This window comes from Triturus cristatus, chromosome 12 (genome assembly GCF_964204655.1).
Source record: "Triturus cristatus chromosome 12, aTriCri1.1, whole genome shotgun sequence".
NCBI classification, from domain to species: Eukaryota; Metazoa; Chordata; class Amphibia; order Caudata; family Salamandridae; genus Triturus; species Triturus cristatus.
This window is the reverse complement of record NC_140595.1, coordinates 88,794,353-88,819,365: the sequence shown is the minus strand read 5'-3', so window position 1 is coordinate 88,819,365 and position 25,013 is coordinate 88,794,353. Positions and strand designations below refer to the sequence as shown.

Here is a 25,013-nt window from a genome sequence, read left to right as displayed (position 1 = left end):
CCCTCGTATGACAGGAATTCTTGACAGTACATCCTCCCTCTCAGCGGCTCCCCACGGGTCCAGCGCTGGCAGGAAAACGCCGATGGAACAAGGAGACCAAGCGCGGAGCATGAACCCCTTCAGCCGGTTCCCATGAATGCTCCTCCGGGCCATAGCCTTTCCACGCAACCAGGTACCACAGCTTCCCCCTGCGCCATTTGGACGCCCGTATGCCCGACACTTCATACTCCACCTCCGACTCCACGCATACCGGCCTAGGTGTCCCAGACGGCTTGGAGGGTGCTGGTTTGAGCAATGATACATGAAAGACAGGGTGTATCCGCAATGACTGGGGCAAGCACACCTTCACGTTCACGGGACCCATACACTTGGTAATGCGATAGGGGCCCATGTACTTGGGATGGAACACACTGTTCTTTCGAAACCTCATGTTTCTTGTGGATATCCAGACGTAGTCTCCAGTGCGGTACAGTGGCCCGGGCCTTCTCTTCCTATCTGCCGCAGCCTTGTATCTTCTCTTGGCCTCTATTAGGACAGCCCTTGAGCGCATCAACGTGTCTTTTATGTGTGCCACCCTGTCCGCTGTGGCGGGAATCCTGTCCTCTCTGAACGGATGTAGAAATGGCAAGAACCTGGGATGTTGGCCATAGTTGCTATAGAACGGAGATGACTGTGTGGAGCTGTGAGTGGCGTTGTTATAGGCTATCTCTGCAACCCATAGCAAGTCGACCCATTCTTCCCTGCCCTGGTCCACAAAACATCGCAGATACTGTTTGAGCGTTTGGTTCAGGCGCTCGGTTTGGCCGTCCGTTTGAGGGTGGTAGCTGGTGGACAGGGCGGTCTTAACATGCAGCGCAGTGCACCAAGTCTTCCAGAATTGCGCAGTAAACTGCGACCCCCGGTCCGACACGATCACCCCAGGTAATCCATGCAGTCGTACCACATTCTTTAGGAGTAGTGACGCCAATTCCCCGGCCGTAGGGACTCTCTTGCAGGGGATGAAGTGCCCCATTTTCGTCAAGTAATCCACCACCACCAGTATTGCCGTCATCCCCTGGTCTACCGGTAGGCCCACCACGAAGTCCAGTGATATGCTATCCCATGGTCTATCCGGGGTCGGAAGTGGATGTAAGAGCCCTTGGGTTCGGCCATGGTCGGCCTTCATGGTAGCACACGTAGGACACTCCTGTCCCCACCTCCTGACATCCACTCTCATGGTTGGCCACCAGAAATGCCGTCCCATGCTAGCCACCGTTTTTTCAAAGCCCAAATGACCTGCGCATGGAGAGTCATGGCACCAGATGAATGCTTGTTTCCTTAGCCTAGGCGTGGGTATCAATAGGCACCTGCCCTTCAGGGGTATCCCGTCCTTCAGCTGCCATTCTCTGTGACTGAGGAGCCACCTCCGCCATGCGAATGACCTGATACCTCTCTTTATTCCCCTCAGGAAAGTATCCGGCTGGATAACCCCCAATACCATCCTCGGGGAAATGATGGAACGCTCGGTTGCAGGCAATGGTTCCTTAACTGCAGATTGACGGGACAGGGCGTCCGCCTTCCGGTTTTCCGTCCCCGGCCGATATGAGATGCGGAAGTTGAACCCCGCAAAGAAGATCATCCACCGCAGCTGCCTGGGAGAAAGGTGTCTAGTGGCCGTCATGAACTGTAGGTTCCGATGGTCCGTGTACACCGATACCACATGTCTTGCCCCCATCAACCAATGCCTCCATTCGGTGAAGGCGTCCTTGATTGCGAGAAGCTCCTTCTCCGCAATATGGTAGTTGCGTTCGGCGTCGTTGAGTTTGCGGGACATGTACGCAACGGGATGAAGCACCCCTGTGTCGTGGTTGCGTTGGGACAAGATAGCCCCCAGCGCCACATCCGACGCGTCCGCTTCCACCACGTAGGGGAGATCCGGATCGGGGTGAGCCAACACCGGCGCCTTACCAAAGGCGCTTTTCAGGGCCTCAAAGGCTTTGTTCGCTTCAGGGGACCAGACAAACTCCTTGGACTTCCTCAGCAGCTGTGTGATTGGGGCCACCACTCCTGAAAATCCATCTATAAACCGCCTGTAAAAGTTGGCGAAGCCAATGAAACTTTGGACGTCCTTCACGCTTTGGGGCACCGGCCATTCTTTCACCGCCTTGATCTTTCGTTCTGCCATCTCCTGTCCCTCTGGACTCAGCATCACTCCGAGGAATTCCACGGATGTGACGTGGAAGTCACACTTGCTGAGTTTACAAAACAGCATGTTTTCCCTCAGCTTTTGGAGCACAGTTTTGACGTGGTGTACGTGCTCCTCCACACTGGACGAATAGATGAGGATGTCGTCGATATATACGACCACGTAGATATCCAACTCCTCTCTGAATACCTCATTCAAAAAGTACTGAAAGGCTGCCGGGGCGTTGCACAGACCGAACGGCATGACGAGGTACTCAAAAAGGCCGAACCTGGTCTTAAAGGCGGTCTTCCACTCGTCTCCGTCCCTCATGCGCACCAGATGGTATGCCCCTCTCAAATCCAACTTGGTGTAGATACGAGCTTTCTTGACCTGTTCCAGAAGTACACTGATGAGAGGCAAGGAGTACCGATTTTTTATGGTTATCGCATTCAATGCCCTAAAGTCCACACAGGCTCTCAGCTCCCCATTAGCCTTCGGGATGAAGAAGAGTGGCGAGGCGGCCGGAGACTTGGACGGGCGGATGAATCCTAGCTTGAGGAGTTTATCCAGGTACCCTCGGAGATGCACGTTTTCAGGCTCCGTCAGGGCATACAGCCTGCCGCTGGGAACGCTGGCCCCTGGCACCAGGTCGATCTGGCAGTCAAACTGTCTATGTGGTGGTAGCACTTCCGCCTTCACCTCATCAAATACATCCTCAAAACTGTGATAAGCCTGGGGGAGAGTCACATCTTTTTCTGCCGCTGTAGCCACCGTCTGACTCCCGCTCTCATCTGCGTCAAGGGATTCCGTTCTTATTCCACAATGCAGGATGCAATACGGTGACGTCATTTCGATGCGATGTGTTGGCCAATCCACAAAGGGGTTGTGTTTCTGTAGCCACGGCAATCCCAATATGACGCCATATTGGGGCGCTCGGATGATGTTAAAATCGATTTGTTCCAAATGGTTCCTCCCATATCTCATCGGAAGGACCCCCGTGTGCTGTCCGATGGGCCCCGTCACCAATCGCCTTCCGTCTACCGCATAGACGTCTTCGGGTACTGCTTTGGGAAGAAGCACTAGCCCTAGCCTGCATGCCTCGTTGTGGTCCATAAACATGCCAGTGGCCCCTGAATCCACCATGGCCACAACGGGTATCCACTGGTCATGCACTCCCACGTGCACCGTGATAAACAGGTGTCGTTGTCCCTTAGTGACCGAGTTGGAAAGTGAAGGGATGGATGAGTGACTCCGAGACGCCCCTTCTCTGGTCTTGGAGTCCTCTAGTTTTCCGCCGGTATGTCCACCACGGCTGTTACCGACCGGTTGGCCCGATAACGTGACGTCTTCGGTTTGGCAGGGCATTCACGTACGTAGTGGCCTTTTTTGCCACAATATAGGCACAATCCTTGTTTACGGCGTGCCTCTTTCTCCGTGGCTGTGAGGCTCGCTCGTATCGCGCTGATGTCCATGGGTTCTCCCTTGGATGCGGTGGAAGTTTCAGGACTTCCCACCGTCACATAGGATGGAAGGGATTTTCCTTTTCTCCCATGATCCCCCTTTCTTTCACTTAGCCTATGTTCCAGCCGTAATACCAGGTTGATAAGGCCCTCACATGTCTTGGGTTGAGGGTCAATATGAGCCACGGCGTCCTTGAGCTCATCGCACAGCCCTTGATGGAAGAGCGCCGTCTGTTTAGCAACAGGCCACTTGGTTTCCGCAACCAGCCTTCGGAACGCGTTGAGATACTGCACCAGGTCGTTGGATCCCTGTCTCAACTCAAGCATTTCACGGTCCGCCGTGTACGAGTCAGCCCTTCTGTCGAATACCTTCAGGAATTCCTCGCGAAAAGCACCCCAATCACATAAGAGGGGGTCGTCCCTGCTCACCAGAGGTACGGCCCATTGTGCCGCGTTTCCAGCCAAATAGGATATAAGGAAAGCCACACGAGCCTGACTCGTGGGGAACGCCTTTGGTTTGCACGATAAATGTAGCGCCACTTGTGTGAGGAATACCTGCACTGTGTTAGGATCCCCACTGTACCTCTCTGGTGTTGCCAAGGGGATGGCTACCGGCATTTCCACTACTACCGCAGGGGTCTGGTTCGTGAGGGAGGTGCTGGGCGTGAGCGGGTCCAATTGGATAGCATCCAGTCTGGCTTTTACATCGGCTGTTTCTTGCCTAGAGGCAGCCACTTCAACTTGCATGGCCGCTAAAGCAGCCAGCACATCATCAAGTGTTGCCATGTCTGTTATCGACCGGGAGACAGTTAGTCTTATTAAGGTCGGATATTTTGTAACGCCCTGAACGTCTCAGGATCGTTTAACAGACACGACAATGAGGACGCAACCACTTGTGAAGGGTTAGTTCTTTTAATGAAGGCAAATAAAATACAAAGAACAAACAAAAGTTATAGTCACTGGAATCCTCCAGGCTAAGTACGTTACCAGCCCACAGCACGGATGGTCCTAACCGTCCTCTGCATATACGCCGATCCCGGCGTATGCCAACAGAGGGCAGAAATGAAATGGCCGACAATGCCAATCGGTAGGCTGTGAGGGGCACGAAGAGTGTTGGGGAGAATCGAGGAGTCAGGGAAACACCCAGCCGGGGTCTCTACCTGAAGGGAGCAGCCGCTCAACCTCTTCCTCAGACTGCACCGGGACGCGGAGTCACCTCCTGGTGATGCGTCACCGATACCCCAATCACAAGCAAGAAGACTGAACCGAGAGCAGCCGCTCGATCGATCCTGTGGACTTCCGAGTCTGTAACGCGGCAAACACCTCCTGGTGTGCGTTACAGCTGGCAGTCCCTGTGTCTCTGGTCGGGCTGGGAGTTACGACTCCAACCAGCAAAAGCGCCACTGCGCTTGGACTCAGCCGAGTCAAAAAGCGAAGCTCAATGGTTGACCGGTAGAGCTTCCGGGTCCTTCACAGGTGACGATGGGGCAAGACACGGCCCAGGGAGTAACGACTCGACCTACCTCCGTTCTTGCCTTACTGGAGCACCACTCCGGAACACTGCTCTTCACGAAGCAGGTACGTCGGTGTAAACACAATATCCGACAGCCTTGTACCTCCCGGTTCCTCCCTTTATAGGGCGTGTTTTCCTTGAGTTATGTAACAGCTCTCCTGTTTACATAAGGGCGTGTTTCCCTTGAGTTATGTAACAGCTCTCCTGTTTACATAAGGGCGTGTTTCCCTTGAGTTATGTAACAGCTCTCCTGTTTACATAAGGGCGTGTTTCCCTTGAGTTATGTAACAGCTCTCCTGTTTACATAAGGGCGTGTTTCCCTTGAGTTATGTAACAGCTCTCCTGTTTACATAACCTCTCAACCGCTAAGCATCCTGGGAGATGTAGTCCGTTTTCGCTGGTTACCGTTTTCCTCCCCTCGTATGACAGGAATTCTTGACACCCCTAATCTTCGGTGGAAATCCTGCTGGAGGCTTGGACCACACGTGGTCCAAAGCACAAGTTCATAGAACGTGGTGAAGGGGTTGCGCTCGAAAATAGTGCACGGTATCCAGGGATTGCGGTTCCTTGTCACTGGTGGGGTCTACTTGCCTCAGCGTCGCTGGGGATTCACGATGGCCTTGTAGAAGTCAGGAAATCCTCTTCCTGGAATGCAGGGACTTCGAACTCCGGCGGGAGCGGGAAAGTTTGCGACTGTTGATTGCAAGATTGGGTGCCTGCCCAGCAGGGGAGTCACTCCTTGACTCTAAGGGAGATTCTTCCGTCTTCCAGAGGTAGTGGAACGTCAAAGGTCCAGGATTCTTCTTCAGAGCATCGTCCAGGGATATCTAGTTTGCAATGGCAAGGGTTCCCTAACATTCCCTAACTTATACTAGAAGGAAGGGAGGGACTAGCTCTATGACCCCACCTATGGGAGGGTCAGGGGAGTGGGTGGCTACACCCACTTCCCTTTGTCCAGTTTCGCGCCAGAGCAGGGGCAGGTAGCCCCTGAGCTGGTTTGAACTGGTGTATGCACAGAGGAGCCTACTGCTCCCCCGGTGCAGAACTTCAAAGCACTCTAGGAGTGCACCCACCCAGCCCCAATACACTAAACCCTGTCTGGGAGGTAGTCACACCTCCCTGTGACAGGATGCCTATTGTTGGGCCTCCTCCACTGCGAGTTTCGGTCATCAGCAGGAGGGCAACCCATTGTCTGTGACTGGTGGCATCCATTTTGTGATGCCAGGGCTCTTCAGGATTCTACCGTGTCTCCACAGTAGGTACATGTCTATCCCTCTAGAAGGGTGGGATCTTACTCCCACACCAGTTACTGGTGTGGGGGTATGATTCCAAAGCGTTTGACACCAAACACTACATGTTTTGATGCAGCCATCTCAGAGTTAGCATTTACCGCGAGGTTATAATGCACTTAAGAGTATATGGTTTGACCGCATTCACAAACAGCCCCAGAGAATGGACTCTGAGAGCTGCAGAGGGGTCCTGCTCAGGCAGAGGCACCCCCTCACATGGAAACCAAGCACCCTGCCCTCAGGATTGATAGGGCCTGCCTTAGGGGTGACTGATAGGCTTAAATGTGTGTGGAGGGAGAGTTATAGTGAACCTATATCTCAGTGAGGAGTGCTAACACTGCCTCACCCAGGCTGCAGTAGCAGGCCTGTGTTGTCAGATTTAGTCTGCTTCCCAGGGGTGGCATAATACCTGCTTCAGCCCCTGGTAGGCCTGTGAAGCCTATGCCCTTGGTACCTAAGGTACCATATACTAGGGACTCATAAGGTACCACAGTATCCAATCACTAGTGCACTGAATATGCACTCCAGGTTGTTTAAGGGAGTAAGCAGATAGGCTGGGGTCCTGGATAACAGGATCCCAGCAGACTAGTCAAAAACCATCAAAACACCAGAAAAAAAGTGGGGGCAACCATGCAGTCAGATTCCATCTTCCTACACTGGTAATCTTCAATACTCCAAGTATTGTCTTCCTAGCCACATGAGTTACGTAGTGAGCTTTAGATCCACAACAGAACCCTTCAAAGCAAATTAGCGTCCCATGCCTCCCATTCCTCCCCAACATGGCCGACCACTGTTACCCAGTATAAGGGGAGGGTCGACCAAACCCACTTCCTTTAGAACTACCAAGCCCCAAGAACTACATGAAGCCAATAGCCAAACAGGGAGGGAGAGATGGGAACTCAAGTTGCGAGGAAGACAATACTCAGAGTAATGAAGATTACCAGTAAGTAACCGGGGCATAACCTCCTCGTAAGTCTTCCTCACCACCAGAGTTACATGGTGAGCACATACCCAAGCCAAGCGGCTTCATGTAAAACTCACAAGAAACCACAGACAATGGGAAAAGGCCAAACAAGTAGGCGTAATCCAACAACAAAAACAGTTGGACAACAACCAAGAGGAAGCACAAAAAGCGAGATCTGAAAGAGCCAGAAGACCCAGCCCGGAGAACCGCCCAGCAAAGCCCTCCGCAGAAGGACCACCCAACACCACCCGGCAGTGATGCAAGAAGAGGTGCGGAGAGGACCAGCCAGTAGAGACCCTCCGGGAGACAGACCCTGCACCTGAGCAGACACTACAGAACCCTGTGCCACATAGGCCAGCAAGAGAAACAGCGTAACCCACCAACACAGGGAGGAGAGAGAAGGCAAATGACCAGAACGGACAGGACCAAAAGTGACAAACAAGTGGACATAGCAGCAAAAAAGACCCAGTCTGCTCCAAACACAGCAACACCGCTCTTCGGACAACCAATCAGTGAGAGCAGAAACCATCCCAGACCCAAGGACCGGAGGGAAAGTAGGTAACACAACCCCTCGGGAACGGTCGACAACCGAAGGGACCCAAGGCAGAAACGCAGGGCCCCACCGCAACACAACAAGGACAGGCAGGACCCGCAAGAATGGAGGAGAGCACAGAAGGACCCAGCTCCCCAACCCACCCTGCAGAGACGATGGCCAACAAAAACGCCACCAGCAAGGCAAGGAACGAGAAGGCCATGTAACTCAGAGGCTCAAACGGTCCCTCCGGAAGGGCCCGCAACACCAATGGAAGTTCCCAGGAAGGCAGAAGGCAAAGACCTAGGACACAGCAGGAAACAACATTGAAGCAACCAGGCCACCAAAGGATCTAAACCGCCAACTGAGAACCGCGGAACGCTCGCAAGGCCGCCCACGGAGCCCGAAGACCCGAAGGGGCCAGGCCCAAGGCAAAGCCATCAGAAAGGAAATCAAACACCACAAATGGGAAACACTGAGAGAGTCCAATCCCGTAGAAACACACCAACGAGAAAAAGACCCCCCTTGTCGAGAAAACAATACAGAAGAGCAGCTGGGAAACGGGAGCCCTGAAGCAACTCCACCACCTTCAGGAAGCAACTTCGAGACGGTAGGCTCAACCAAACAAGTCAGAAGACGACAAAGAACCCCCACTGAAAGCGGAGGACCCGCAATGGGAAGGGAATATCCGAGATCACCCAGCACTCAGGGATGGACACCACCCTCAGGAGAGGAAACCAAGGGTGGTGACCCCAGCCGGGGAACCACCAACAGAACAAACACCCCCTCCTGGTGAATCCTGCACAGAATTAGGGGAACCAAAGGAATCAAGGAAAAGGCGTAAACAGGGAGCCTGGCCAATGGAATGACTGCGCATCTAGCTACCACGCCCGCGTGCACGGGAGGAGAGGACAGAAGTGAGGCAGGTGAGCCAAGAACATGTCTGCAAACAGAACCACCTCCGGGCACCCAAACTGGGCCGGCAACAGATGGAACACTGCCTCCGTTAGAGAGATGGAAAACATGGGAGGAAAGACCCTGCACTGGTGATCCGCCACGCAGTTCTCCAACCCTTGGAGATGAACCGCCCAAGTGACAACACCGTCACCCCAGGCTGGGACAGAATCACCTGTTCAAGTAGCCAAAGGGAACGAACCTTGCAACCTCCTTGTAAATCGAGGTAGCCCCTCACCAAAAGCCTACAGCACCTTTGAATCCCAGGCAGTCCCCAATCCAGGAACTACCCAGGCCTGACAATGCTCAACCTCTGAGAGCCGACGAGAACAGGCGTTGTTAGGGCGGTATAGCCGTCATGCCCGAACGTCCATCCGGGCCAGAACACAATCACCCCGAAGAGCTGGGCGAAACCACAGACAAGGCAAATGAACGGCCTACATTTCCCGGAAAGTGGACCAGCAACCCGCGTGCAGGCGATCCCACCGACTCAGCACAGATCGGGAATCCAACATCGCCTCCCAACACCACGGGCTGGCATCTGACGAAACCACCCGGAAAGGGGACACCAGAAAAGGAAGACCCATGGAGAGAGAGGACTCCACCAACCAACCCTGAGCTGGCCGAATCGGGAGACACCACGACCGGCAGAATGGAATCCGCGGACCAGCAGCTCACAGGGCCAAGAGAAGATACAACAATGGCCACAGATGAAGACGAGCCCAGGGACATACACGCAGACCTCAACCCCTGCACCCCCAACCACTGAAGGACTGGGGCAAGAAGAACAGCACACAGGCAGCATGCAAGAGAGGCGGGCTCCCACTGACCCCTGAAATACCCTCAAAACACAGAGAGACACCCCCGGTCAGACCGATGTACGGTAAAACCATCCGGGATGAAGTGGGTTCCACATGGCTTGGGGGCCAGGAACCCATGAACACATTGCGCTTGTGATAGCCCCTCCCCTGAGTCGAGAAATACAGCCAAAACAGACGTGTTAAGATGTTTACATCCCAGTCCGCCTTTGCTCCCAAGCACCAGGCACCACCTGCAAATAAATAAATACAGGTATCTGGGAAAGAAACACAAAGGATACGAGTCTGCACCCCAGAGGAGACACAAACCACCCTCCCAGACTGAGGAGGCCAGAGCCATAAACATTAAACCACTGAGGAAAACAAGTCAAGAAAAGCAGATGCTCGGAAGCCGTGGTGTGCCGGAGACACGGCTCGTATTATAGCGAAAGAATGCACTCGCCCATCCATAACGCTGACTTATGCATATCAATCATGGATGTGCAAAGGTGAACGCCAAACGTTAAAGGCAAATACAAAAACAGGACAACTTTACAATCCTGGCAACCCGAACGGTGGGCAAGATATATTTGACGGGCACCAAAAAAAAAAAAAAAAGAAACCACAAAGGGCATTGAGCGGGCGAGAGTGTGAGGAAGCAAAAAGGCATGCGAAAAAGAAAAGCGGACAACCACAGCCGCTAACGGCCGCAACCATCTACAAGATATTGGAGAGCACCTTCTACATTCCTCGATCTGACACACACACGCACAAATCGCAGAGCAGCATAGCGTCTGCTGCCCAGCCAGAACGAAACAACCTCACGAGAGACAGAGTGAGTAGCCTATATCAACGCCGTATCAAAGAGAGAAGAGAAAAACAGCCAAGACACCAATGGGAAAAAACACAGCAGCCCCAAGTGAGCCAAGAATAAGGTGCGCAATCGCGAAGGGTGAGCCGAAAACGAGCAACCACGCTCCAGTGTCTATTGGCACCCCCTCCCTCCCTGCCCTCAGAAGCCCATAGTGTGCCACGGTGGCCACGGTGCCGAACCGCACGCACTCACCAGACACGCACCAACTACAGTGAGGAGAAAGGAGGGCACCCTCAGCAACACAGATGTGTGACGGTGCGAACAGTGTACCATAGAGGATGTAGGAGAGTGGCATCGACTGCATAGTTGCCCTCAACATTTTGCTGATGTTTTGACTGTTTTCTGACTCTAGCCAGGCTGTGGCCATGCTATCCAGGACCCCAGCCTTTCTGCTTCCTCTCTAAACTAATGTGAGTACCCTAGGTACATACCAATTGGATACTGAGGACACCCTATCAGCCCCTTGTAGATGGTACCCTAGGTACCCAGGGCATGGGTCCCTCAGAGGCCTACCAGGGGCTGCAGCACTTGTTGTGCCACCCCTGGGACAGCCATACAAACTGACACCACCAGACCACTACTGTAGTCTGGGTAAGGTGGTGCTTGCACCCCTTACAGGGATATAGGTATCCTGTATCCCACTTAAATACAACACATATATCCTCATAGGTCACCCCTAAGGCAGGCCTTGCTAATCCTACAAGGCAGGGTGCTGAGATATGTGTGAGGGGGAACCCCTACCTGAGTAGGGCCCCTCTGCAACCTTTGTTAAAACTATTGCTGGATTGTTTGTAGTGCAGCCATACCATATACTCTTAACCGCATTATAAGTAATCGCGATAGCGTGATAACTTGAGAGTGGCTGCACAGAACCATGTCATGTTTGGTGTCAAACATCGTGGAATCATACCCCCAATCCAGCCATGGGAGTGAGGGCATGATTCCCCCCTGCTAGAGGGGTGATATGGTAAAAGCGGCAGATTTTAGACACCAATTTAAAAGTGCACACGTAGAACAAAATGGATGCTACCCGCCACCCACACGACTCTGGCTGCCTGTTGCTGGGCAGAACTCCAGCCACGGCAGCTGGACAATAGGGATCTTGTTGCAGGGAGGTGTTCCCACCTCCCCAGACAGACTATGTGGATTGGAACTGAGTGGGTGCACCATAGGATGTCTTTCAAACTTGCACGTAGGCTTCTCCAGTGCCTACTTCTGCATACACCACCTAGAACCGGTTCAGGGGCATCCTGTCCCCTGCCCAGGCGGGAAAACACACAAAGGGGAGAAGGTGTAGCCACCCTTTCCCGCCTGAACTCTCATTGGTGGGCTCGGATTCAGACACTCCCCTAATCTCTGGATAAAGGTGGGTGCAGGGTCCCCAGAGCCTCAGAGTAATCTTGGACTTCAAAGACTTGAACCTTCGACGAGCTGCCGCACAGCTGAATGAAGAACTCTCCTTTGGGGTAAAGGAGTTACCCCCCTGCTTGGTAGGCACCTGAAAGACTGCAAGTGACCCAGTTGGAACTCCGCTGCTCCTACGGACATCGAAGACTTCTGCCTACCCTGAGGTGGATTTCCAAGCATCCCAGAGGCCAGTGAGTGTGCACAGCAAAGCTCAGCACCGTGGACCCCGTGGGTGCCGAGATACCCAATACCCCAGGACACCGGCCACCTCTTGCACAGCACACAAACCCGACCAGTGGGGAAGTTGTGCTTTGGCCCATCATTGAGCCAACCTCTCAGTATTACTTGTGCCAAAGGACGACGCTCCAGCGACCCGTGGGCTCATCTTTACGCACTCCAAATTGCTGCCTCCCGCGGTCCCTTGTCTCTCGACTGGTGGGCCCTAGCGGAGGTCAATATTTACTTTAAAGGGCTCCCCTGGTCGCTCCTGGCCTGCTCTACCGTCTCCTCGCCGGAGACTTCGCTCAGATCTCGTCGGTCTGCACCGTAGCTGTTTTCTGATTCTTGCGTGGGTTGCGGTTGCCAAGGCTTAGTGGATCCAATCCGGACACTAACACCGCAGCTGCCTTCTTCCTTCGTGAGACAGTCGCCCTCCAGAAGCTGGCCTTCCTTGAAGCCTCCTGGACCCCGTGGCTGCTGATCCAAGCTACCCGTCTTCAACCTGAAAACACCCGACATTGAAGGGCTCTTTCTCCTGAGCTCCCTGGTCACTGGCTAGTGACCCAAACTCTGTCCCCTCTGCTTTCAGGTCCTTACCTTCAAGATCTACATCTTCAATCTGCACGACATCGACGACGCTTCACGCCAGCAGCAGTTCTTCACGTTTTTCCATTGAAAACGAGACATCGGCCCGACACCAAAAACGACCTATGCACCCGGCTTCCCTGGGGCAGGTTACAGGGGTACCTCGGTACTCTCGTTGGTGTGGGCCCTCCAAGAGCTTAACTCTAAACTCCTGAACTTGAACTCCTGCTAGAAGTATCCAGATTCTTGTAATTTCCAACCACGACATTTCCCATAGGGTTTAATAGGGATCCCGACTGTAGTTTAAACACTGCACACGCTTCCCGTGGGTCCCCTTTCTCACTACCTTGGGTGGCTTCGTAAGGGGGCAGCGATCCTAAGTGCCCTAGGCACTGTCTGCAGAACTGTCGTGGTTCTTATACCACTTTTTTAATATATGGTTTGGTGATCCCCCTGGGGCCCTGTGATTCCACTGCTATTTATTGTTGTTTAAATGCTTTATTGAATTGTATCTTTACCTCCAGCCTCACTAGAGACTAGTGGGATTTGTTCTTAGAATAAATCCATATATTTTGATTATATACCTGTGTGGACTACTCTTTCATTTGGTCATTCAAGAGGTTATCCATGGTAAAACAATAAGCGTAACACTCCTTCAAGACTTAGCCTGAAGGCTGCTCTCCACAGCTACCACTAGGATAGCTTTCTTTAAAGGTTGTCTTTTAACCTATCACCTTAAGAGTCGAATTGGACTGGTGCAAGGTGTCCCCTATAACTAGTGGACAGCATATGCCAGGCCAACTTCTCACAGAGTAGGCTGCAGGAACAATTGCCAAACGATTAACAAGTGTCTAGGCAGGTAGCAGGCGCCACTAGGCAGCCACACTGTGTGTGCTCTTCCGCTGTTCCTGAGCCAGCAGTAGGACCCGGGACAAAGCTGCCATTAAAACTCCCGGGGCCTGGCGGCGACCTCTGAGGTGAGAGGAGGGATTCTGAGACAGAGGTCATCAGGCTCCCTATCCCCGGCAGAGAAGTGGGAGGAGGGAGGGTGGGGCTGGGGCAGGATGCGGAAGGTGAGCCCGGAAGTGTATCGGCACCTAAGGGGAAGGGGGAGAAACAGTGTGACCACAACGCCGGCCGGCCCCAATCAGGGAGGCCTGCCCGCAAACACACCAAGACAAAAAGGGAACCTGCTGGGGGCGCCATGTAGGAGCAGAAGACAACCCCACAGCCTCAGGAACCGCTCCATGATGACCACAGCTTGGCTCGCCAGCTGCAGGCTGCACTGTTGCAGTGCCAAACTCCACTGCATAGCTCCGAGCCACTCCACACAGAAGAGCTTCTGGTCCTCCGTACGCCAGTGGCCCCTGAGTGTCCAGAACTGGCACGAGAGCCAGGCAGCGGCTACTAAATGCCCTGTGCACCGGCCCGTGACACCCTCGTGGTGCAGGCTCAGCTGCCAGGTGGCCATCTGCAAGCTCGGACCTAGAGCCCCGACACAGGTACCAACTGAGCGTCGTGAAGAAGCCTGTGGTACAGAGTGCATGCAGGGAGGGAGACCACTAACAGCCGCAAGCACACGTCACCAGGCAACCCCAAATCAAGTGGGAAGCCGGCCGTGAGAGGCGCCACCCCCTGGAGGTAGGACAGGCTAAAGCAGCTTCAGAATAACACGCGTGGGAGAGCGTTTCGAGCCCCACGACCCGAACAATACAGCTTCCACACTACAGTGGAGAAGGTGCGGAACCTGGGCGTTATATTTAACAACAAGTTAACGCTGGAAGCTCAGGTCAACCAACTGGTAGGAAGTTGTTTCACCATGATTCGTACTCTGCGGAAAATTCTGCCGTTAATGCCTTCTCAGGCTCGAGTTCTAGTAGTTCAGGGCACTATATTAAGTAGACTGGACTACTGTAATGCGCTGCTGTTGGGTTCTTCGAACTATCTATTAGATAGATTGCAGCGCATCCAGTCTACAGCAGCCAAGCTGGTGTTAGGCTGGCCGAGCTATGCTTCATCGTCCCGGGCCTTGTCGGAGTTGCATTGGCTCCCTATCAGGCAGAGAATCCAGTTCAAATCTCTCTGCCTGGTGTTCAGGGCCTTGCACGAGATGGGCCCTGTCGCCTTGCAGAGGAAATTTGTCTGGTACACTCCAGGGAGATGTTTGCGCTCTGAATCTGCTAGACTGGTTACAGTACCTAGATTTAAGAAATCTAGATCTGGAGGTATTGCTTTCAGTGTGTCAGCTGCCAGACTTTGGAACGCGCGTCCGTTCGAGCTAAGAATGATGAGTGACCTCCTCCCATTTAGGAGGAGATTAAAGACCTGGCTATTTCCGAGCCCTTAAATAATGTTGTTTGTTTCGTTGTTTCTGCTCACACTAAACAGTCTTTGTTGCTTAGCGCCAGGATGCCTGCAAGGTGATAGTGCGCTGTATAAATACGATAAATAAATAAATAAATAAGTCACAGGCTCATGTCCAGTAAAAAGGGGGTGGGGCCGATTGTGAGCACAGCGGGTCCCAGTAACAGGCACCTAATGCAGAAAACCTGCTCAGGTCCCGCCATTGTAGAGGATACCAAACAGGTGAGCCCGCTAGTGCAGGGCTGAACAAACACCAAGAGCCTGCAACCACCAGAGCACGTTTTGCAGAGCTGTAGAAACAAAAAGGGTAGTGCGAGGACCATTAGCCAGAAGGAGGGGGAAAACCCAGTGCATGAGCCCGCTCGAGCAGGGCCTCCTCCCCAGGGTTGTGGGACCCTAACTTACCTGAAACACGCTCTGGAGAATCTGCAGCTCAGAACAAAAGAAACAGGAAGTGGGTTGGTGTGAGCCTCCCCTTATACTGGGTCAGGGGTGATGGGGGTCGGCCCTGTTGGGGATGTATGGGATGCTAATTTGCTGTGGAGGGTTCTGTTGTGGAGCTAAAGCTCACTACGTAATTCTGGTGGTGAGGAAGATTTATGAGGAGGTAACACAATCGTGTGATCGGAAAAGTGAACAATGTAGTGCAATGATGACCCATTGTGGACAATATAATGGAGTGATTGTGGAGCAATCAGCAAAGTGGAAGTAGGGGATAGAAGAGTGGGGCAGAGAGAGGAATGAAAGAATGGAAAGGTTAGAGGAAAGGACAAAAATGGCCAGAAGTTCTCTCTGATGAAAAATAGGTGATTCTTCCAAGTTCTTTAAAAGTTACTGTGGCTACGGAAGCGAGTTACGCTTTTTGAGAACACTTTGAGTTCCCTCTTATTGCTAATAGGAGATTATTTTACAAATTCATTTGGATGAAAGTTTTGCATCTCAGAACCTCAAGATATGTGTTGTCTGGAAGTGGCACATCAATATATTGATCAAATTATCTTTTCATGTAGGTATCCCCAATGTATTGGACAACTGCCCGAAGGTGCCAAACCCTCTGCAGACTGATCGTGATGTTGACGGAGTGGGTGACGCCTGCGACAGCTGCCCCGAAGCCAGCAACCCGACACAGGTGAGGGAGCAGAATCGATTGAGGCAGCGCTTAGTATGTGAAAACTTAAGTGCCACGACCCAGGGTATTCCGTAAGAGTCCGAAGCTGCCTAATGCCAGTGACAGCGTTACCTACTAACAATCAACTACAAATGCAAGTGTAACATATTGAACTGTTTCTGGTCACCTCTAATTATAGGAATGGCCTGGAAGTGTCAGTTTTATCATTTTTGAAAAAATATGTTAAATAGTTAAAAGCTCCATTGATATGCTCTGTTAATACAATAGACTCACTGCACCATCTTGTGGAGGACTCTCATAAATACATGCTGGTGTTTAGAACTACGTGCCAGTGCCGAGCATCAGCACACACCGGCACACATTAAGCACTGGCTTGAGGGCCTATGAAATGCTACTGCTGCCTGAGGTCTGTCTACTCCCTCAGTTCCAAAACTCATCCAAAATTATTACTGGCCACTTGGTGCCGCAGAGACATGGTGTTTTTATGCTCCCCTTTTTTAAACCCTTGCTGCACTAACCACTGGGTGCCATTGGTATATACTCCCCCAAAGAAAAAACTCATCCCTTGCCAAAGGTCGGGAGGACACTAAATGCCTCTACTCCACCAATGCATGTTTGACCAAACTTAAAATAATTCAGTCTGCAGCACCCTCTTTTAAATAATAGTGGTATGTTACTAAAGTGAATTCTTTATGGCCTTCCCAATCTGTGTTTAACATTACACTGCTTTCATAGTTGTACTGTGGGACTCCCACTTCGACGACAGGGAATGATTCAAGCATGTGAATGTATGAAAGATCCAATATTGGAGAACTACAGTTACAGTTAAGTAACTTAATTTCTTATTTATCGATATATAGCCTCCAAACCTAGTCTCATTTGGCTTAACCATAAACGTCCCGAAATATTAAAGTCACATTTATGTACCTTTGCCCGCTGGCCGGGAAAGATCGTATTGCCTCAGCCAAGTTTAGATTACCTAGCAAATAAAACCTATATGAAACTGTCAAATGGTCGTGTAGTGCTCCATACTGGTTTCAAGAACTTTCTAAATACGCCAATTGTTGGCAGAATTGGAACAGGGAAACAGGAAATTTAAAAAAGGACCTGTCTAGAATCACATATATTTACCAAGTGATGAGACAGGATTCAAAGCCTTGTTTCCCGGATGCCAATATTTTTAGTGCTGCCAGAGACAGTAGATCCCAAGTATAAAGGGGCTTTTCAGAAGCATCCTCAGGAAGGTGGAACTTCCTGTGTGAGATCATTGTAAAAGAGTAGAAAACCAGATGGAGGTATTTAGAAAGGTTATACAAAGATAGTCAATTAGCAGACAGAAATAACAACTCCAGTACACATTGAAGCCAGAATGGAGAGTAGGTGCTGACTATTATTTTGTAGAATTTATATAGCACCAGTATACACCTCAGGAGCCCTCAAAGCGCTCCTATTCACATTGAGTTACTGCTGCACTTTCGGCAGAGAACTTGTATGGGTGCGGGTTGCAGTTTTGTCTGCTAGATGTGTTGAGTAAGCTGCATAATGTTTAGAGAAGTGTTCTAAACATGATGAGGTGACTTGCTGCAAATGAGCTTGATTTCTTGCAGGTGTTGCGGAGAGTGTGACAGTAGGCCTATTTTTAAGCGCAGGTGCCTGCCATTTTGTTTTTTTAGAAAGGAGCCTGTCATTATTAAGGCTCCTGATGTTATGGTATTTATTTTTTCAACATCTCTGTTAGTATGTATATATATTATATTTTGGCCAGTTTTATCCATGCTTATCCATATATATTCTCGGTTTTGCTAAAGAAATGTAGTTGAAACGCATGCATTTCCACACTTATTTAACCAATAGATGCACACTCATACTTGAAGGCCTGACAGGTTTTAATTAAATGAATATTGATAGATGATAAATCAATACAGCTGTATGAAAACATACACATTTTAGTAACAACCTTGTGCTCATCTACAACTGTTCAAGCTTTATTAGGAACGTTGTTTTAATTTTTTAAACACCTTAATGTCAATCTGCACAGATATTGGTCTGACAGTCATAACTGACAATATATAGAAGCACTAAAAAACGAACTTCCATTTTTATCCATATTTAAATATGAATGCAGACAGGGAAGTTTTGTCTAGATTTATCTGTAAAAATCAGTATAAACGGAAAGATTTTGATCCTTGATCATACTGTTGACCCACCATTGAGTGTGCGTCGCTTGCCTCAACCCTCGTGTCCTCTAGCAGTCCAGCCAGAAGCAATAATCCCCCTCTTGGCAGTCAGTTGATTACTGGTAATCCTTGTTTGCATGACTGGGTTTTGTGATTCCAGAATTGAACTCCCATATTTCCCTCTAGATGGGAATGAATGAGTCTTTCTTCTGTAACGCTAAATGCAGCCCCCCGGCCAAGCGGTCGGCTGTGAAAGCGAAGGCATCTTTAGCTTTAATTCCAGCTCCTGCATTTAAGGGAAAAAAAGTGCTTGATTCTTAGCAAATCATGACACATCTCTGTACCTCAGTTTCCTTATTTGGAAAATTGGTGGGTGAGTGATTGAGAGTGCGTTGCTTGTCTACGTGGAGTTCAACCAGGGACATCTTCGAGGTAAGACTACAGAAATTCCACAAACCGAATAAACAGCACCACATGGGATAAGAAAGTGGAAGCTGTCAACTCACATGAAAGATTATGCCTGAGGGCATTTTGAAAGGCCGAATGGCTGCCTTTCTGACAAAGAGCAAAAAAGTGAAGCAGAATCCAAATCTACATGGTCAGAACGGAAAAGGCCCTACCTCCCAGACTCTGGTTGGTAACTGGATAACCTCTGAATGAAATGCTGCATGGAATATATGGTGTGGACTTGTGTGTTTGCTGTTATGAGGCAGAGTCAAGTACACTGCGAAGATTCGTACTGCTCATTCTGTACCTCAGTTTCCTACACAGCCCCAGGGTGGTGGCAGCTAAAGCTGCTGAGATATCTACATGCAGCTTTTCCATGGCCTGGTGTGCTCCCCTGTGGCGTCTGCTGGGCTCCACTGGTTATCAGAAAGCCCCTGACTCTTGCCTCTTTTCTCCAGACAGATGCTGATAGTGACTTGGTGGGAGACATGTGCGATACCAACGAAGACAGGTATGTTAGCACCTAGAAGCCTTACCGCTCTGGGGTGCTGGTAAGTGGGGGTCTTTGAACCATAGCAACATTTATTTCAAATCCAGAGGAAACCGTGTCACTCAAGGGGTGGTCTAATTAGCACAGAAGCAGACTGGGCTATGTGGCACGTAGATTGGTTTCAGTGCTTGACATTTCACTTGACTTAGCTTGCAGAGACACTGAACTGTCAGAGGAAACACAGGGCCTTCCCTACAAGATGATCTATCTCCAGTTTAATAACTGCAATGAAATTGTTCTGCTTCCCTTTCTACTGTTCGCTTATATAACAGCGCCTTCACCTTGCTTTTTTTTCTTTTTATTTCTGTTTTAAGTTTGCCTGCATCACACTCTGACTTATGCTTGCAAATGGCATCTGTCATTGCAGCATTTCTGTTTCTCCTCGACTCTGCCATCCATTTCTTCTGTCAGTCTGTGTCACTTCCTTTATTTGTTTTGCAACTCAGTTCATGTGCATCGCCCTCTGCATTGCTGTTTGTTCCCTCTCGTGTATATTTTGTCTTTTGTCTTCCTTTCTTTCCACCTTTTTTGTCTGTTTGCTTCCCACACTATCACTTTATCTGTTTGCCCATTTTTTCTCTACCATGTCAGTCTATGTTCCTCTGTGCCTGCATCTTGCTACTTGCCCCTTCCTCTCTTGTACCTCTGTCTTTCTGTATTAATCGCACTCTGCCTAAATCTCGCTGTTCGTCACTTCAGTAAATTTGCCTCCTCACTTATTGAGTGTATCTTGGTGTTTGTCCATTTCTTTCTATGCCTCTGTTACTGTCTGCCTGCATCTTGTTGCTTGCCCCCTCTCTCTCCCAGCCTCCACTTTTCCTTACCTCTGCCATTCGAACACATTCATATATCCCAGTACTGTTTTCCATTACTTATTTGTTTATTCACTAATGAGTACCACACTAATGGTATACTGTGTCACCACCATCATTAATAGGACAGATGCGGCCTTGTCCTTATAATTCTAGGGAGGGGTCAGTCGAAACATCTTCATACCAACCAGCCAGCCTGGATTGGGAAGGGAAGTTGGAGCAGGTGAGGCAGTAAATGACCGCCCCTAATGGCGAGACGGAGGCACCCATTAGTTGTTTCACCATAGCTGTGCGATTGAGACTCAGTACTGCATTATCAAGGTGGAACAGCTTAGAGAGGTATATTGTCTGACTTCTTCATGAATACTTATAGGGCTATCCCACACGCTCACAGAGATGTGATTGTGTGTTTTAGAGGTTAATACCTCAGCCTAGGCCAATCTTACTATATCCCCCCTCCAAGCCGTCACCGACAGTGCTCCTAGCAACTTCAAAGTCAACCCTGTGTTTTGTCTGCAACAATGTTAAGTCTAAAAATTTACTTTTTTTGTTTTGTTATACCACGATTGTAGGCTTGAAGCATCCATTGGGCAGGGAGGTGTTTGGGACGGGCTTGTAGGTGCCACGTCAATCTGGGACAGAGCCCCCTCCCAGTATTTAGACAATTTGGTAAATTCCCACCACATATGGAAAAAACCACCATCAGCTTCATGACAGCTGGGGGGGTCTCCACATGGCGTTGCAAATATTCTGCATAGTCTGTGGCCCAGCCATTGACCTTGATGTGCAAGTTTTGTCCTCAAGCACAAGAAATGAGTTTTTACACAGAAATATGCGGAAAACAGACAGCTTCAGTAAATTAAAACTTATATTGTTCACAGCCTCTTTTTGAGGACAAAAAACAGTCTTTCCCTTTGACTGGGAGGCTTTGCTCCTTCTGATACATGGATTCTGAATATTAGCCTAGGTCTTTTGTCTTCCAGTGTCCACCCTTGGGGATGTCTTTGGATTTCCATTGCGAGTAAGAAAAAAGTGAGCATTGGGTGTGGGATTAAATCAGTGATATTTTTAGAACCATCACCTCACGGGTACCCGAATGCATGTCTGATCTCCTACTTGTGCCCAAAGTGTCCTTCAAGTAGCTAAATAGCTTAATCAGCAGTGCTCACAACTTAATGAGTTTCAATACATCTTTCACCATCTTTTCCACAGCAGCTCCCCAGTTATCAACCAGTCCATTGGCTAACCCACCATTCTCCTAGTACTATCCCCCACCCGTGGTTTCCTCCAAGAACCGTGGCGACCGGGCACCAGAAGCCTCTCTCCTGTGGGCAGCTTGGTTGATGGGTTATGTCAGGGGTAGCCCCTGGTTGTTAGCATCAGCCTGGGTTATTGGTCATTCTCCCATGTGGGCCACAGATCTTGAGTGCCCCTGAATCGCTGATTCTTTCCTTAGCAATCCATGAGTACTTCTTTCACTTTCTTACAATCACCTCCTCAAGTCTTCCTGCCCCGGCTCTCATCCAAATGCCATCTGTCTCCCTCTTCGTGTGAAGGGAATGCCATCGATTCAGGGCATTACCGCCTTCGGTGTGTATTTTTACGGTAATAGATGTCAAGTCACAGACAGAATTATGCCATATTCACAGGGCCAGGCTACTGCGCTCACAGGGATTGTTATTCATTAGCCATGTTGGCAGCTGTCTCTCTCTATATCTTACTTTTTTGTCTTTGTATCTCATTGATTCTCTGTTTCCATTTCCTGGTTCCTCTAACTTTCTCTCTCTGCCTCTCTTTTGTACTCACTTTCTTTCTCTCTCTTATTCTCCTTCTATCGCCCTGTAACTCGTCTCTGGCTGCACACCTTTGTGAGTGTTATTCAAGGGGCCAAGAATAGTTTGGCAGAGTAAAGAAGCACTGAAGTAATGAGTCCAACTTATTATTTGTTAAGAAAATGTAAAACAATTACTATCTTGCAAAGATTATTCTCTTCTTAGGCTAACTTACGTTTAGATGCCAGCTTTCAAGAACAATGGAGCTCTTTAATAAAAATTGACTAGCCTGCCTAGGGAAGAGAAATAGCTAGTTTTGTAAGCTTAGAAACAAAAATGTCTGTGTTAATAAAGGTACCATCTTTGTGAGTCCACCCTTTTTTGACTTTCTAGCCCAAAAATATATATTTTATTTGGTAGTAGTAACAAGAGGAGTTGACTTTACAGAGACCAGTGAGTGCAGAGAAGTGTGAGGAAGGTCGGGAATAGTAGCTGTTGTCAGGGCTGTGTGTGTGTGTGTGAGTTCTTGACCTGGAACAGTATTTAGCATGTCAGGATAGCGGTGAAGCATCAGAGAGGCAATTAGGTCACATTAACAGCAGTAGTGGCTGGTATCTGGGAAACGTGGTGGGGCAGCGCAGGGAGAATAACAAACAAATAAAGAGCTTACCTGCCGCCTCGCCACTTTTCTGCTCCTCTGGCTCTACTGCTAGTGCACTGGCTGAGGCTCCCAGACTCCCCTACGGACAATCCAGAGGCTGCTCTCATGCTGTTAATACTGTAACCCAGCATGAGGGAAGCACTGGGATTGGCCTGAGCGGGCTGGTTTTGTGCTCCCACGTGGACTGGGAGCCACGGCCTGCTGTTCTCCACCCAGCAATGCAGCTCAGGGTGAAGAGATCTCAGTGTGTGTGTCGGTTTGGCCATCCTAAGGCAGCCGGACAAACCGACATGCACACTTGCAGCAGTGCCCACCACTCCTCCTCCCCACGCTGCAGTGCTGCTGGCTGGATGGACCCGCACCCAAGGTTCGGCTTGGTGCAGAATAATAAAATGATAATAAAACTCTTTTATTATCTTTTTATTTTTCAAGTTTGCATCTGCTACCGGGGGGGGGGGGGGAATGCTCCTCTGCCATAATGGAGGAGCCATTGCTGATCTACTACTATAGACAGTGGTGCTGTAAGTCAGGGTACAGGTAGATTAGGCAGGATTTGTGCGGGCTAGCTTTGAAGGTAGCAGAAGATGCTGCAGGAAGGAATGAGGTGCCTTGGGAGAACTATGTGCTGGTCCCACAATTGGGATGGCAGGGAATTATGCAGGTCAGGAGTGAGATACTTTACTGGTCCCGCCACTGGAATGTCAGAGGATGCTGCATGCCTGGATGCAGTGACAAAGCTCTGTGTGGGGACCCAGTCTTTAAATAGTCGAGGAATAGCATGCAGAGCTACTCATGGTTAAGATGCCTTGACTTGGAGGGTGTGTGTGTGTGTTCGTAAGGCCCAGTACTGGGTAGCAGAGGCCTCTGTAGAACAAGGCTCTGGTGCATTAACAGAGCTGACACTAACCCATGTGTAGCTACTGCCTCTGCTGTCCGCTGATGGGAGGGTTTCGATTTTGGGAAGTTTTTATTGGTTTGATGAATTTCTTGGATGCCAGACCACCACCCTGTGGCGTTTGTTTCACGCGGTCTGTGTGATTTTTAGGGATGATGATGGTCACCAGGACACGAAGGACAACTGCCCTGAAATACCAAACAGCGCTCAACTGGACTCGGATAACGATGGGATTGGCGATGAGTGTGACGATGATGATGACAATGATGGGATTCCTGATTACATCCCGCCAGGTCCCGATAACTGTCGTCTCATCAATAATCCCAACCAGAAGGACTCTGATGGTGAGCCTCACAACATGTGGATAGTCAACAGGCGCTTATTTGGGGGGAAATCATCAGTACATGTGGATTCCACACTCAGTACTGTGGAATGGTTATTAAATAGAAAAACCTAAGAAGTGAGATACCGTTTCACTGCACAGACTGCCCGTAGCACCATAAAATAGCCTGGGTGGAAACATCCACGTTGTTTTAAGGATCTGATGTCATTCATGGATTATTTGGGGTTTGTCCAGTTAGTATGTTTTAGAGTTTCAGAAAAGCAATAGCTCCTCCCTTGTAATTTCTTGGGTGTTTTTGGAGCATTGTAGAGGTTGTTAAACATATGAGAAAGGCACACTCCCTAGTGGGCATAAAAGTCTACACTCTCAGACTTACTTTCACCATTACCGAGGATCCTTGGAACTAGAGGAGAAGCAACTATCACCCTGTGGATTCCAGACTGAAGTGATGGAAAATCCTCTTCTTGCTTCCACTTTCAGTTACTCTGCATAGAATACTTCTGATTGTAATGTTGCTGCTTGTCATGATACCATTTTTGTATTTCTTTTATATTTTCTGTAGCACTTCTTGTGTCACAGTTCTGCAACTGGCAAAAATTGTGCCCATTGCAATGAACCCTGTCACATCTCTTCATGGTGCACTTTAGTGAAGGCTTGCAAAAGTGTAACTGAGTGCACTTGCATGTTGAAACAGAACCCTTTGTCCCGCTTAGGGTGCAAACCACCAGCTTGCAAAGGAATGCATCTTCACAGACCCTGCCAGAGTACACGTTGTAAACTCACGGCCTATGGCGCCCACAGTATGTCACGCCCTACTCATCCCATCCCTCTCTGATATGGTGACTTTGCCCAGCAGTGTATACAGTCCATCATACCCCAGCCAATCTAACTGCACTTGTCCTAGTTGCTCCCAGATCAGGCAGGAGACCTCTTGTGCTTCCCGGCTTGTGCTGCTTTAGGGCTGGTGAGATGCCTGCAGCTCTCTTCTTCCGAGTCTCCCTGATTGACTCCCCCCCCCCAGCGATCATTAGTGGAGTCCTCACATGATAGTGCGTGTGTTAATAGGACTTCTACTATTCATCCATCCACCAGCAGTCTCCATGCA

General features: G+C 49.9%; 1 protein-coding gene across 1 annotated transcript in view; it reads left to right on the top strand.

Moving 5' to 3' along the window:
• Nucleotides 1-25,013, top strand: part of THBS3 (thrombospondin 3) — a 159,335-nt gene that overhangs the window by 100,250 nt on the left and 34,072 nt on the right. The window contains exons 14-16 of the mRNA XM_085638737.1: nt 16,133-16,251; nt 19,334-19,386; nt 23,716-23,909. Coding sequence (XP_085494863.1) covers nt 16,133-16,251; nt 19,334-19,386; nt 23,716-23,909 — 366 coding nt within the window. The remainder of the gene's footprint in view (nt 1-16,132; nt 16,252-19,333; nt 19,387-23,715; nt 23,910-25,013) is intronic.